This window comes from Drosophila innubila (assembly GCF_004354385.1).
Source record: "Drosophila innubila isolate TH190305 chromosome 2R unlocalized genomic scaffold, UK_Dinn_1.0 1_C_2R, whole genome shotgun sequence".
Classification (NCBI taxonomy): domain Eukaryota; kingdom Metazoa; phylum Arthropoda; class Insecta; order Diptera; family Drosophilidae; genus Drosophila; species Drosophila innubila.
Window position 1 is genome coordinate 19,883,850 of NW_022995374.1, and position 15,705 is coordinate 19,899,554.

Sequence of the window (15,705 nt, forward strand, 5' to 3'; positions counted from 1 at the left end):
AAATTGACGCCGCACGCAGCTCAAGAACTTCGTGTCCATTGTCTTGCAGCACGAAGACAGTCAAGTGGCACTTGTGCTTCAGTTACCCCTCTCTATGTGTATATATTGTATATGTGTGTCTGTATTCAGCTCATGAATTGCCAAGTGAGCCAGTTGCCAGGCAGCTGCTTAAACCTAATGAAGCGACAGCTCAGCTGTTGTTGCAGGAATTGCTTTTTTAATACAATTATATTTTATTATTATGACGAACATCTTAAATGTCAACGTTTTAATTTATGGCCCCAATAAATTTTTACTTCAAGTAAGCAAAATGAATAGTTATTTTGTACTATAATTAAACTTATGTAAAATGTACTTTTGTCTTAGAAATTAAATTATTAAATTTAGTACAATCAGTTTTTAAATTTGTCAAATTGTTCAAAATAGCTTTTTACATTTTGAAGAAGAACGATAACTATTTTTGGATTTTAAGAAATTTATAAAGTATAACATGCTTAAAGTACTTATACAAATTATCAGCTTGTTTTTTAGTTTTTAATTAATTTTTCAGGAAATTGGAGCGTTTCTTCGACCTTCTTCAAGCTAAAGACAGTTTTTTTGCTTGCCAAAAGTTGGTAGCTCAGCGAGTGTATCTGTCTTCCTCTCTCTGTGTGTACGTGTACACATTTTCTCATTCATTTATATGTTTTTTGCATGCCCCATTAAGGCGCACGTAATTAAATCTAACTTTATTAGCACTTTTACCCAAATGAGCGAATGAGGCGAAACATTGACGTGTTTAACGCGTTTGCATGTGGCAGACACCAACACCACCCATCCACCCACACCACAGCAACAACCAGCATTATCCGCACCAATTGTAACATATACTACCTGCTTAATATGGCCCATTGTTTTAGACGTGTGAATAGCTCAATGTATTATCATATCAAGAAGTCATAAAAATGTTGCATACTTTTCTGCTGAGTTTAAATAAAACTGCCCATAAAAGTGTGGATGTAGATTAATATCTAAGGATATTAATCTTGTTCTGTCCAACAGCAATGCAAAATCAACTGTCGGTATTTCTGATAATGGCAAAATATTTTTTTTACGCACTTGATAAAAGCTCAAGATTATTGATCAAATTAAATTCATTATTAAAAATGCAAAAAATACATTAAAAATTAATTGACTTTTGCTATAAAGTATACCAAAAATTAATAAGTTGGTTGAAATGGGAAATAAATTAATCACTAATGACGTTTGTGACTCCGAAAAGATGTCGAAAAAACTAGGTACTCTGAAACTTTGATTATTTTTAAAGATATGTACAAACATTTTTGAACACAATTTTCCCTACAAACAAATTGTTTATTACTTAATTTCTTAGTTGTTTAAAATACACGTTCAGTTTTAGTTAATTAGATAGTTGAACCAATTATATATTTAAATTGTTCAATACTCTTGTTGTTACTGTTAATTGTTGTTGAATGTTGTTGTTATTGTTAATTGCAGTTGTTGTTAAAGGCCCAGCCACCTGTAACCACCACCACCACCACCACCAACCAACCAACAAACCAACCAAGCAACCACCAATCAACCAACCACTCAACACTCTCTACACCAAATTTATCAGACCTTCCACTATCTATGTCTCTTTTTTTCAATCTTTTTCACCCTCTCTCTTATGTAGCAGCTTCCAATATACAACAAATATAAAAATAACAAGAACATAGAATGTTTATAATGGACAACTTGCAATTAATTTTACAATCTGCTCACATTTCTCTTGTTTTTCAAACAATAACAACAAACCAAAAAATCAAATAAACAAAAAAACAAACAAACAACAAACATAACATTAATTAATGTGCATAAAAAAAAATAACAAACGAATAAAAAACCAACAACTGGGTAATTTGAACTGATATTTTCAACGTAAAAAAAATAAATCTTTCCTGCAACTGAAATTGTGAAATTGTGTTGTGGGCGGCAGCTGACAAGGCCACGCCCACTGGCAAATTGTGCCTTGCTGCGGCTATTGACGGCGACGCCGACGCCGACGCTGACGTTGACGTCGACGCTGACGTTAATGCTGGCTGTTCTGACGTCAACGCTGACAATGATGATGCTGAAGATGACGAACGATGGCAGCCAAATGCATTGAATGATGATAGAACCACAAAAGCAAAAGCAACAACAACAATAGCAAAAAGCAACAAATTAAATACAACGACAACAACAACTACACAAAAATTGACGCCTCGTGCGATATTTCCGGAAATAATGCAACCACGTTTATCGCTCAACGGAATGTTAAATCCGCCATATCCATCGCTGATGCCATCGCCGCGTCCGCTTTATCGGGATCACAGCTCCAGATCGATCAATCCATTAACTGCTTATGAGCAACAAATGGCCGAACTTGATGGCAGCTTTTACGGCAGCAATGCGGCGTATTTGGGAGCTGGAATGGGCAGTGGCAGTGCGGGTGGTGCCACCACCTGTACCAATTTAACTGTGGGTGGTGCCAACACAGCGACAACAACAGCAACTGGTGGTGGTACTGGCACTGGTGGTGGTGCTGGTCTTAGTGTTGGCGGTGGTGCCTTTCACACAACTGAGTTATCGATAACACCAACAATGGCCGCTGATGAGCAGTTTATCGATTTGGGAAGCCTGCGTCGCTTCTCAATCGATCGACAGAGCTTTCTCGGTAAGCTGCAGTCCTATGAGTGTGTGCCTGTGCCTGTGCGTGTGTTTGGTGTGAATTCCCTCCTACATTTGATTTGCCCCTTTGCTCCTTTAGTGTATAAGAAAGGTTTGAAACCTTTAGTATCCAAAATTTTGGCTTATATCAAAAAAATTATATGATTCTCAATTGTACCTCCTATTTTCTTCATTTTTTTAAACACGTGAAAATATTTTCTAAGGTGTAGGCAAAAAATTCTTAAGAATTTATCGAAAAATTATCATTTTTGTAGTCCAATACATTGATTTAATAAAGAATTTGTTAGCTTATTTAAGAATCTTACTTAAATAATTGATCTATTATTTTAAATTCTGGTTGCTTCACTTTGTAAACTATATATTTACTTAGTTGAATTTTTTTTCCTTATAGGTTTAGAAATTTATTTAATATAGAAATTATTACGTTATTCAGGAATCTAATGATTATGATATCTACTTTTCAGTTTTCATTCGAGCCTTTGTTCACTTTATTTAAAAAAGACAATTTAGTTTCTCTTATATTTCCATATTTTTTTTAGGCGCATAAATTCTATTAATTAACAATATATAAAGTAGCTAAAAACAATATAAAGTTACAGAATCTGACTTGAGATTACGATTTTACTTAACTATCTTTCCATATCAAAATAAAATACATTTTTAAATTGTATAATATTTTGCATTACAAAATTGTATAATACCTTTCTAATCTGAAGTCTCTTCACATTATTGCAGATTTAGGACCTAAGTTTGGCATGTCCCAGCCGAAATTCGGCCAGAGTGTCTCGCAACAAGGTTTCTTTACGTCGCATGACAGTCTGGCAACACCATGCGCCTCCCGAGCATCCAACTCACATATGGCCACCGTAAGCACTGCCTCCGAAATGGATTTACTGCACAACAAACAACGGCACAACAACAAATCACGTGGACGACTGAAAACCACAAGCGGCGATCAGCCGCTGTTGGGCACCTGGAATCGATCCACTGGACGCGGCTCGCAGGATAACACGCTGGCCGGTGGTGCTGGCGGTGCCACCAACGTACTTATGGGGCACAACCAGTACGGCGGCAACTACTGCAACGGCACCGATCGGTGAGTTTCCAAATAAATAAATTAAATAAATATAATTTTAATTTTGTTATTTCCGTTAAAAAAATAGTTTGCCTCTCGATACTGATTTTATTTTGATGCTAAGGATCAAAATATACTGAAATAATGAAAATCAAAAATTTAAAATCTAAAGCTTTCACTTTTCATCAACAACACTTTAGAGTTTAAACCTGACTCTGAGACGTTTAATTTTCTTTCAAAAAATAATGCCAAATAGTCAAAAAAAATTGACTGACCACATCATAGTGGATAGATCCAAATTCGGGCCAAAGGATAACCGTTTTCAAGCGGAAAGTCACTTCGATCATTGTTTGGCCTCATTCTTCATTCTTCATTTAAATTAAATTAATTTTGTTAAACAATTTTTTTATTCTTTAGATTCTATTTTCGATTTCAATATTTGATCTTATTTATTTTTTTTAGCTATCCGCGCTCACGTTCGCAGCAGCAAGCGCACCACAATGCCGGACAGCAGGCGCACCACCCGTACCAGCTGCAGCACTCGGCGTCGACGGTGTCGCACCACCCGCACGCGCACGGCCCGCCCGGTTCACAGGGTGGCCCTGGTCCGCCCCATGGCGGCCATCCACACCAGGCTCCGCACGGTGGCGGTGGCCCTGGTAGTGGTCATGTGGCACAGCCGCACCACCAGAAACCACATCGCACTGCCTCGCAAAGGATACGCGCTGCCACAGCTGCCCGCAAGCTGCACTTTGTCTTTGATCCAGCGGGGCGACTCTGTTATTATTGGTCCATGGTGGTATCCATGGCATTTTTATATAATTTCTGGGTGATAATTTACCGCTTCGCCTTCCAGGAGATCAATCGACGCACGATTGCGGTCTGGTTTTGTTTGGATTATCTATCGGATTTCCTCTATCTGATTGATATATTCTTTCACTTTCGAACCGGCTATTTGGAGGATGGTGTCCTTCAGACGGATGCACTTAAATTACGCACACATTACATGAACTCAACGATTTTTTACATCGACTGCCTGTGCCTGCTCCCATTGGATTTTCTCTATTTATCCATTGGATTTAATTCGATATTACGCAGCTTTCGTCTGGTCAAAATTTATAGATTTTGGGCCTTCATGGATCGCACCGAACGTCATACGAATTATCCAAATCTATTTCGTTCGACGGCTTTAATACACTATCTACTTGTGATATTCCATTGGAACGGTTGCCTCTATCACATCATTCACAAAAATAATGGTTTTGGATCACGCAATTGGGTTTATCACGACTCTGAATCGGCCGATGTCGTCAAACAATATCTACAGAGTTATTATTGGTGTACACTCGCTTTGACCACCATCGGGGATCTGCCGAAGCCACGTTCCAAGGGCGAATATGTCTTCGTGATATTACAATTGCTATTCGGCCTGATGCTCTTTGCCACCGTCTTGGGGCATGTGGCAAACATTGTGACGTCTGTGAGTGCGGCGCGCAAAGAGTTTCAAGGTAAGTACCCGAATAAAAAATATATTTTATTATTAAACATTTATGATGGGAAATTATTGAGCTTTAAAACCGTTATGATGAAATGAAAAGTATGGTATATGATATAAAACGGAATATGAATATGATACGAGAATGTGTAATAGTTAAGCTGTGAATCCGATATGATGTGGGATATTTACTGGCAAAATATGTATATAAAATACATTAGAAAAACATAAGCTATAAAAAGTGTGATACTGTAAAACGGTTAAACTGTGATTAGGTTATGATATGTTTTATGGTTCTAGTAAAAAATTAATATATATATTTTTTGTTCTAGTCGGCTTTAAAAAAATTTTAATCTGCTTTGATCAAGCAATTATTCTATAAAAACATTCTAGTAATAAATTTTTTAAGCAAAATATAATGAACAACAATAACTCATCTGTAATGGAGCGTTTAAGAGCTAGATAAATTAAAAATAAAACGACAATAAAACGTGAAAGTTCGGGAACGTATTTAAATGTTTTAAAATCTAATCTAAAACACGTTTTGTCTAGAGTCTTATCAAGACAATTTAAAACTTGAGAATTTATATAAATTGTTTTTGTTGTCTTTGTGGCTTCAATATTTACGAGCTGCTTGATTAAACTGTTGCTCAGAGAGCGAGGTTTAAAACGAGGACACACACACACGTTAATCCGCAGCAAACAAACACTGACAGACAGACAGATATATACATAGATAGATAGAGAGATACATATAAAAGGAACATGAGGGTAAAATGCTAAAAACATTTGAAAAAAAAAAACAGAACAATAAGCAAAGCTCTTAAAAGTATGCAAAACTTTTTGGCTTTCGCATTTCAGCTGCTTAAACTGAAGGAAAATTGTGTGTAGAATATGTGTGTGTGTGTGTCTATTTATATATTGTATATATTAGAGACAAGTCAACTGACTTAAAAGACGTTGTCCTTTTGTGGCAAACAACTCTACGGCACTTTAAACGATACAAGACGAAAATGAAACGAAAAGGAAATGAAAATGAACTACTTGCAGTAGTTCCTTGAGAAAGAAGTGCATACACTTGTGAGCTCAGTAGGCCATGGGGCCATTAGCTAAATGAACTCGTTTAGTTTGCCCATAAATAACTGGGAGAAATGCAAGTGTCGCCATTCCCATTACAGTCCTCGTTCTCTCTGTTTTATTAGCTCTCCTATTTTTTTTCTGTCTGTTTAATTATAAAGATGCGGCCAAGTCAATTGAAGACTGGTAGAATAGACTGCAGTTGATTTAACACGACTGTGAGAGACCCTGCACTTATTATCTCTATTCAAAACTGTTTGTCCTGACTGATTGATGTTTGTGCAGCCCAAACGGTAAGATCTAAAACGCTGAAGCTTTGAAATTTGAATTGTTGGACCGTCAAATTGACGGTCAAAGTTCACACTTTGAGTAAATTACTTAGTATGAAAACTGTTGATTTTGGAACTATTTCAACTAAACTCAAAGATTGTATATTTTGGACTGCTTAATACATACTGACCCGAATTGGTTCATTTTTGACTACTATATCATATAGCTGCCATAAAAGAAATCGGATGCACAATAACTTTAAGTATTTGATATCTTCACTAAACTTACTGATTGTATATTTTGGACTTTTTAATAAATACTTAACAAATTCCGTTCAAATCGGAAGTATAAGTATTTTGCAATTTTAAATAAAAGTTTTCAAAAAATGTTAACCAAAAAAATAAATTTAAATAAAAAACCAAGTTTTCACTAACTTAATAACTCTTCTCACCGCTTAAGTACAGGGTCTTAAGAGTGAAATGAAAATGAAGTCGAGTCTCTACTTCTTGCCTTTCATTAGGCGATGTCAGCTAAAAATATTAAGGCCACTCAACGGCAAAGAGAAGAGGAAGAAGCAGAAGGCCCAGTGGACATTGGCCAACTGCAGCTTAAGGCAAACAAAGCAATGCCGCCTCCTTTAGTTGCCTTTTGATGGGCGTGGCAAACAGTTGCCAACTCACAGAGCCACAAACATGAGCTGACTTAATGTTTACACAACACTTTTCATGTGTGCAAATGTTGCATCCACAAGGGAACAAAAGCCAGATAGAGGGAGAGAGAGAGAAAGGAAAGGGACAGAGACAGGGCAAAAAGTCATCAAGCAAAGCTCAGCGGCTTAATGGACGAAACGTGATGCTGCATTAATTTCTGGTTTTATGCACTCGAAATTTTTTTGGTTTCCTTCTCAACTCGTATTTGCAATGCAACAAATCTTAATTTTTATTGCAACATGGAAATTTGTTTTTCCCATTTATAGTCGTTTTTTTTTTGGGTTATTTATGGAGAAACTTTGCCGGATCCGCTACTTCCCATATAGGCCAGAAATTCATGAAGATGAATACGCTGCTCATTTTTAATATCCATATCGCTCAACAAAATGGCGGAATCTTGTTCTGTCAATAATTCTCCGAAATTGCCCATCACAATGCGAAGATCGTGAGCGTCAAAGAATCCGTAGCCAGTGCGATTGAAGGCCTCAAAGGCAAGCCGGAGATTCTCTTCGCTCTCGATATCACGCAATCGATGAGCCATAAATTGCAGATATTCATTAAAACTGATCATTGAGTTGGAATCTAAATCCACAACTCGTATGAGATCATAGAGTTCCGCTTCTGTTGGCTCCATGCCCACCGTACGCAGCATTAGACGCAGCTCCTTGTGGGATATAAAGCCATCGTTATTTGCATCGAACTTTTCAAATACATCTCGCAGTTCTTCGAGCTGCTCGCTGGTCAAATATGTTGGCATTACAAAAAATAATTCAAGTAAAAATAAAGCACTACAATAAGCAATAAAAATGTCGAACGATAAACCAACTGACAATCAACTCAGAGTATGGAAGAATGAGAGAGAAAGCAAAGATTCGATGAGTTCGAGGGCTAATAAAACACTTAGGTGACCGTTTCACATCGCTGACTTGGCAACTTTTCACGTAGTTTCCGCATTTTCCGTAGTTTCCACCTCCACCTTCCTATCGGCAATAGCCGCAGAAACAGCAGAAACTTTGCCTCGCATAATAATACATCATATAACCATGGACATGCAACGAGAGAGCAAGAGAATCATCCATCAATTTGTCAATTCAGCGCTTGCCGCTTCAAGTGCGCGTTCAACCACCCAAAAACGCAAGTTCACTACACCCTGTAGATGCGGGAAGTAAAAAAGGACAGGCTGAGAGGGGGAATTGTGGCAGGCAGAGTTAAAACCGCAATAAAAACATGGACATGGAATCAAATGCAACTTCAAGTGATGCTCAAATGACCTGCACACAGTGTGTATGCTTTATATTAAAGCAAATATCTGAGCAAATACTTTTAATTTTAATCTAAATTATATTTTTAATATTAAACTTTAAGCTGACTTATTTTTAATTTATTATAGCTTTAATTTATTTGTTTTAAACTTACAAAACTTAATATATATTGTGTAGTTCGCTGTTCATAATTTGTCGGTACGTATGCGTAATATACCATCAAATATCCTTCTATTAAATTTTAATCTACATTTTAATTTTCTTATTACTTAACATTAAGTTGTATAATTTTAGTCTCTAGAAATTAAAATTTATTCACATTTAAAATATATATATTTTCACTTAATAAATGAAATTAAAAACTTCTTTGACTGTATTTGTGTGACTTTATTAAATAATAAATTAGAACCAGCACCTCTTTTATTTCAGTCGAAAAATTTTGAAATTCTGATTTAATTTAATAAATTATAATAATAATTAAATAATAATAATTTATACCTTTTTGTTAATTCATAGTATAAATCTTATTTTCAATTTATATTATAAAAATTATATAATTACTATTTTTTTTAATAAATGGTATTCTATGACTTTTCAATTATTCAAGATTGCATTATAAATACATTCATGACTTTAATTGGATAAAACTTAGGAGTTTAATTCAATAGACATAATAACAAAATTTTTAAAATAGGTTATTCTGTTCCTAGAATACTTCAACCGAAATTAGTATATGGAACATATTTTATTCATCCGTTTAATTTTTTCGGGCTTGATAAATACAAAAACAAATTAATAAATATAACTCATATGCCGCGTTAGCCAAACAGTTTACTTGTTCAACAGGTTTTCGAACAGTGAACTGCTTTCATAGCGCTGATAAAGCTTTCAGTGGCTTGAACTTGAAGTATTTTGATGATTAATTGCTTATTGGCATTATTACTGGGCTTTTTCTTGTTTGTTTATTTCTGATTACACAGCATTTAATACTTATTAAACCAACAACCTGACATTTTTTCCGCTTAACCTCAATGACATTTTGAAACTTATTCAGCCGAGTTAAGTTCTTTAGCTGTGTTGCCAGCAAATATTGCAAATTCCTCTAGTCATGGCTTAGAGCCACGTTACACTTTACTGATGGCCTTCTGCTACATTAACCAGAATCTCCAACTCTCTGGCCAAGTCAGAGCAAATTTAAAACTTGTACATATATATATATATATATTTACTTAGGTGAAGCTATGCCTTACTCCCTTCCTCAACCATTTCCTTCCCTATCCTTATCTCTCTCTCTCTCTACTATATATATATCTCTCCATCTCTGTTGTTCTCGACTTTAGCTGAATGAAAATTGATTTTCAAATAGTTGGCCAGCCTTTTTTCAAGTTTGATTGACGTTATTACATTACATAACATCACATCAGACTTACTGACATATATGTATATCTACACACATACAGGCAACCTCTTGGGGCTTATAGAAGCAGCTGGCTTAAGTTATTCATCCATTTAGCCTCACTTACAGGATGAAACTCAACTTGAGTCCTGAGTCGAGTCGACTTGACTGCCTGGTAACAACAAGTGGAAAACTGTCATTATATTTGAGTTATTGATGGTTTTTCAAAATCATTTTAGCAACAATGTTGTTGCCAACACACTTACTCACACACACACGCACACTAACACACACACACACATATAGAGTTACATTCACGGTTAGTTAAACGCAATGGCTTCGGCTTGTTAACGCCAAACAGGCGCAAACTTTAAACGTTGTGTGTGTGTATAAATATGTGTTTGATTACACTAAACAACAAAATTTCACATCTCTCGTTAATCTTTGAGATGAGAAAAAATACTTAAAAATCTTTTTACGACAGAATAGTTAAAAAATATGTTAAATCTAGCATATTTTTTTTTAGCTTTTTGGTGAACTATCAGATGAGCTTACATTTTTTATCATTTCACGAGAATGTCACAACTAAGGTAAAAAAGCTTTAAACTTTCTGAAAGCTAATGAATTAATATGAATATATTTTTTTATAAAATTCTGCCAAAATATTTGTATGCGTGAGTGTTATGTGGTGTTGTTGTCATACTGTAGCTGTCAACGTTGTTGTTGTTTTGTTGCTGCTGTTGGCAGCATCGATTTTGCGTTTGGCAAACGCTTTGCAAAAATGCCATTCAAAATTATGTTAATTTGCTGCTATGTAATTATTATTGTAAATATGTTTTTATGCAAATTTGACGTTGATTGATATACTGTCTGGGGGATCATGGGTAAAAGTTTACGTTGTTTTTGTTGTTATTGCAGTTGCCGCAGTTGCAGTTGCTGTTGTCTTTTTTTCTGCTTGTTTGCAACGCATTTTTGCTGCAATTGTTTACTGCAATTAAAACAATTTATGCGCTCAATTTGCCCACACACACACTCTCACACTCACACACATACACTTTCACATGGTAAGTGGACAGTGGCTCAGTAGTTTGAGATTTGTAATGCCTTTTGGGGGGATTTGCAGCCATTTTGACTTGAACCCGTTTCAGTTCTACAACTACAACGCTCTTTTCCTTCCTCGACCACAACCAGTGCTGCCATTTTATCTTTTTTTACACCTATACTATTTTAGAAATTTTAAAAAACTTAAAAAGTTTTGTTAGCTATTTAAATAAAAAAATTTATTCTGATTTCGGATCGATAAATAACATAAATTTATTAGTATAATATACTCTGATGAAAAATTCTACCGGCAAATAAATAGAGCATCGTTAAGAGTATATTAACAGGACTTAAATGTATTTAACTTTAAAGTGACTGGTAAAAATATATTTTATCAAATGTAACATATAGTGTAAAAATTCGAATATTGGTTTCAAGATATTGTTGATATTAACTTCCTTAATGATATTTTACTAAAATAAAATAAGAATTCAGACAGAAATAGAGATTATTTAAAAAAGTTAAGTTCTACCTCAGCCAATAAATTTATAGACAAAAACTGAAACTGCCATTCTTAAAATTAATTTAACAGTTTCATAATACTAAAGTTTTTTTTAAAAATTTACAGATATGTTCTTAAGTGATGTGAATTAAATTGCTTTAATTGTTAATTTCTTATAAATTATATGATAACAATTTTGGAGCTCGGCAATTATATAAATTCTGTAGATTACCAACCTATAATCTGCATTATCTTATTTTCGGATGTACATAGAACTCAAACGCAAATAAATATTTTTTTTGGTTTTTATTTTTATCTTTATTTTTTGAAATTATTGTTAATTTTAAATTTTTTTGTATATATTTCTGGGCACTATTTTGTTTTATAAAATTATATATTTTAGCCTTTAAATTCTGGCAACACTGCAGTTACATTCTATCACTCTCTTTTTCTCTTTTTATAGTTCTCTCTCTCACTCTGTTTGTTTGTATTGCTGCTTTGGAGCAACTGTTGTTGCTCTCGCAAATTGAGCGCGTGTCTTAAAATAGAACTGAGCGTTGTACGCAAGGTTGCTTGGGGTTAGAGAGAGAGAGATAGATAGAGAGAGAGAGAGAGAGAGAGAGAGAGAGAGAGTGTGTGGGAAATAGGAGTGAAGGGCAGAGAAAGTGGAGAGAGGGGAGAGATCCAAAAGGGGGAAGCACAATTCGCATGCGGTGCGCTCTTTTGCTTTTTGCCATTGCCTTTCTTCTTTCCTGGCGAGCAGCGTCCATTATCCACTTTAACTTGTCCGCCTTACCAGCAGTAAGTGTGTGTGTGTGTGTGTGTTGAGTGTGTGTGTGTGAATTTGGTTGCCTGGCTTGTGTTGTTGTTGTTCGTTTTGATGTTTGCTTACGCTTGCCACAACTACAGTTACACGAAAAACAAGTGCGAATTTTACAGTAGAAAGAGATCGACTGCAAGGTACCCTGGGCATTAAAATACATTTATCAAAAGCTAGATAGAAACTCTCAGACTTCCTAAAACCAACTTAAGTTACCGTCAAGTTTTAAAATACATTCTAAAGATTAAGTTAAAAATAATATTCATTGAATTTAATTAAATTTATCATTCAATGGAATACAAATGCATAAAATATATTTTATATTAAGCATTTGGTTTTACAAAATATAGTTATTCAAAAAGCGAAACCGAAAATCTCCCAAAAACGTTTGCAGATTTGGGAGATTTTCGGATGGTTTCGATTTCTGTGGCACCCCAAATTAAAAAAAATGTATAGTAACCGTTTTGTGACTCCGAAAATATGTCCGGAAAAGTAAATCTCTTACGTTTCAGGTACAACGGAAATTTGGTTTAAGGGATTTGAAAAAATTGAGCATTTTTTTATAAACTTTAATTAAAATTCATATTAAAATTTTAAAAAAATTAATTAAATTTATTTATTGCATTAATATAACAGCACAAATTAAAGATAACACGAGTTTATTTCTTGTATAAAATATGCTTAAGAATAAATTTTGATTTTAATTGAAATTTGTAATTAATTTTTGGCATATGATTTTTCTTTCTAAATCACATTTCAGCTTAAAGACATTTTGCTTAAAAGACTTTATATAATTGACAATATTTCATATTTTTATATTTTTATATTTAAAATAAATAAAAAAAAGGATTAACAACATATGCTGCAAACAAAATTATGATTTTTGTGACTCCGAAAATATGCTTAAAAAATAAAATCTATGAAACAATAACATTTCTTTGAATGGTTTTTATAAAATCATAAAAATCTTTTATAATTAAGTCATTTGCTTGCTACATATTGCCACAAAGTTGGTATATCCTTTAAGCCCTTGGGTACAGGGTTTTAAAACAATAACAACATTAGCAACAGCAATGCTTCGTCGCGTGTGTTGTATGAGTGTGTGAGTGTGCCACAGCTTCTTCGGTCGATGTGTATGTATGATATGTGTGTGTGTGTGTGATTATGTTTGCTGCTGCTTATGCCCTACAGCTGTAACCGTGAGTGCGTCCCTCAATGTGTAACTGGATGTATGTGTGTTTGGGTTGGTATATGTGTGTTTGTGTATGTGTGTGTGTGTGTGTGTATTCCAATCAATATTGTAGACGCAGTGAACGCTGTTGGCCGCTTTTGCCCATTAAGCTGCATGTACGCCAACTTACGGTTGTATTTTTAGAACATGGCTTTTTGTTGTTGCTGTTGTTGTTGTTGTTGTTAGTATTGTATGGCATGTAGCTGGTCTTTAAGCGCAAAATATATTCTATTATCCTTGAAAAAGCGAAGGATTTTCCTGCCCGCATGTTGCATGCAGCAAACACTGCATTTGTATTCGCATTCGTATTGGTATTCGTATTCGCTTTCCCATTGTTATTGTTATTGTTATTGTTATCGCATTGCTGGCTAACGGAGCGCATTTATTTTTGTTTGCCGCCTGAACAAATCCACAAGAGCATCCAGCGTTGAGGCACTTCATCATCAGCTCTCAAACAGCAGCAGTTCAAGAAGATGAAAAAGGTAAAGCAACCGCATATGCATAATTAAAGATACAAATTGGTTTCTTGAAAACGCAGCGGAAACTGAGATTGAAAATTTAACACACTGCTTTTCGCTTGAACAGCCAACTCTTAAATCAAGACCCAAGTTTTCTGGGTAACTGTTATATTTTATTTAGTTATTTATTTCATTTGTATATATTTTTATTTATTAAGAACTTAAATTAAAAATAGAATACAGCAATGTAACGCTAACAATTAAATTATTGTAATTAATGAATTATAATTTTACTATCGAATCTTACGTACTGCACATTTTTTAAGTTATTGAATATTAATATACTGGCTTAATAGATGGCGCACCCTGTATTTAACTATATATTTTTTTAACATCAAATTATTTAATTTATTTTTGTAATTTTCTTTATTTAAGCGTGCCCACCAAATACATATTTATTTACCAAATATTTTTTAAATTAGTTAATTAATTGTAATTGTATTATCGCTGAATAGTATCCCTTATAAATTAATGTGCTACTAGTTCACATTATTTTAAGTAATTTAATATTACCATTGGGATTTAATAGAAGGCGCACCCTGTAAATATTTACATATGTATTGTAAAAACTTGAAATTATTTAAAATTTTTATGTAGAAAGTCTTTTTTATTTTATTTTTTTTTTTATTTTAATTTTATTTTTCATATGTATCCTTCAGAAAAGGATAAATAGTTAAGATCGATCTCCTTTTGTCAAAGCTGAGTTCTCAAGGGAGCTGGCAAACAAATAATTTATATATTTCGTATTTTCTAAGAATTTATGCCAGTGCAATAACGAAATTAATGATTTCTTTGACAGAATTTTCAATTGGCAAAATGCCAAATGCATTCAAGTTGCACAGACAAAACATAAAATTCTTAGGCTTTGTCATATCAATTGCATAATAATTCGCACTGTCAACTCAATATAAGTTCAGTTCACATTTCTATAAACTCCTCAATGGAGTATAACATTTTTTTGTAATCGAATAAATATTCCAATAATTAAAGCTGAGCTGCAAGAATTTGACAATCAAATAGTTTAAAAAATTGTGTGCTTAAATTAGCTTAGAAAAATAATTATCATTAAAAAAGATTAAAAATTATAGTGTGTGAAAAAAATACAGTTTTAATATTATCAATTAGTTTAAAATGCTTTTAGTCATTTTAAAAAAGACTATATCTAATTATAAATTGATTGTACTGGTAATATTAAGTTCAATAACACTGATACAAAAAAAAATGATGTACAATATTATGAATAAATAATTCAAATATAAACTTGAAGAGTTATAAGTCCCTTTTAAAGAGATTTCAAACTACACTCACTTTCCATTATAATAACATCCTGACACGCACACATTTTTATCCGAGTATTATCTCAGCTTCCACTTTCTGTAAGTTTTATATTTCCATAGATCAATAAATTCTTATACTTTTCATCTCAAAACAAAAACAAAATGTGAAAACAAATCGTTTTTGATGCATTTTTAAGGAGTTTTCCCAATGGAAATAGCTTAAGCAATTGCTTATACTGTAAGCTCGCATCACTTTTGTATTATCCTGAAGAACAGAGTTCACAGTTAAGCTGTTTTTCCTTGCAGTGTATGAGCTCGT

General features: G+C 33.9%; 2 protein-coding genes across 2 annotated transcripts in view; one reads left to right on the plus strand and one right to left on the minus strand.

Moving 5' to 3' along the window:
• Nucleotides 1-15,705, plus strand: part of LOC117785046 (cyclic nucleotide-gated cation channel) — a 114,294-nt gene that overhangs the window by 68,734 nt on the left and 29,855 nt on the right. Inside the window, exons 3-4 of the mRNA XM_034622931.1 lie at nt 3,448-3,808; nt 4,250-5,295. Coding sequence (XP_034478822.1) covers nt 3,448-3,808; nt 4,250-5,295 — 1,407 coding nt within the window. The remainder of the gene's footprint in view (nt 1-3,447; nt 3,809-4,249; nt 5,296-15,705) is intronic.
• On the minus strand, nt 7,526-8,109 carry LOC117785053 (calmodulin-A). The gene has a single exon (XM_034622940.1). It carries the CDS (start codon nt 8,094-8,096, stop codon nt 7,626-7,628), a length of 471 nt encoding a protein of 156 aa, XP_034478831.1. The 5' UTR covers nt 8,097-8,109; the 3' UTR covers nt 7,526-7,625.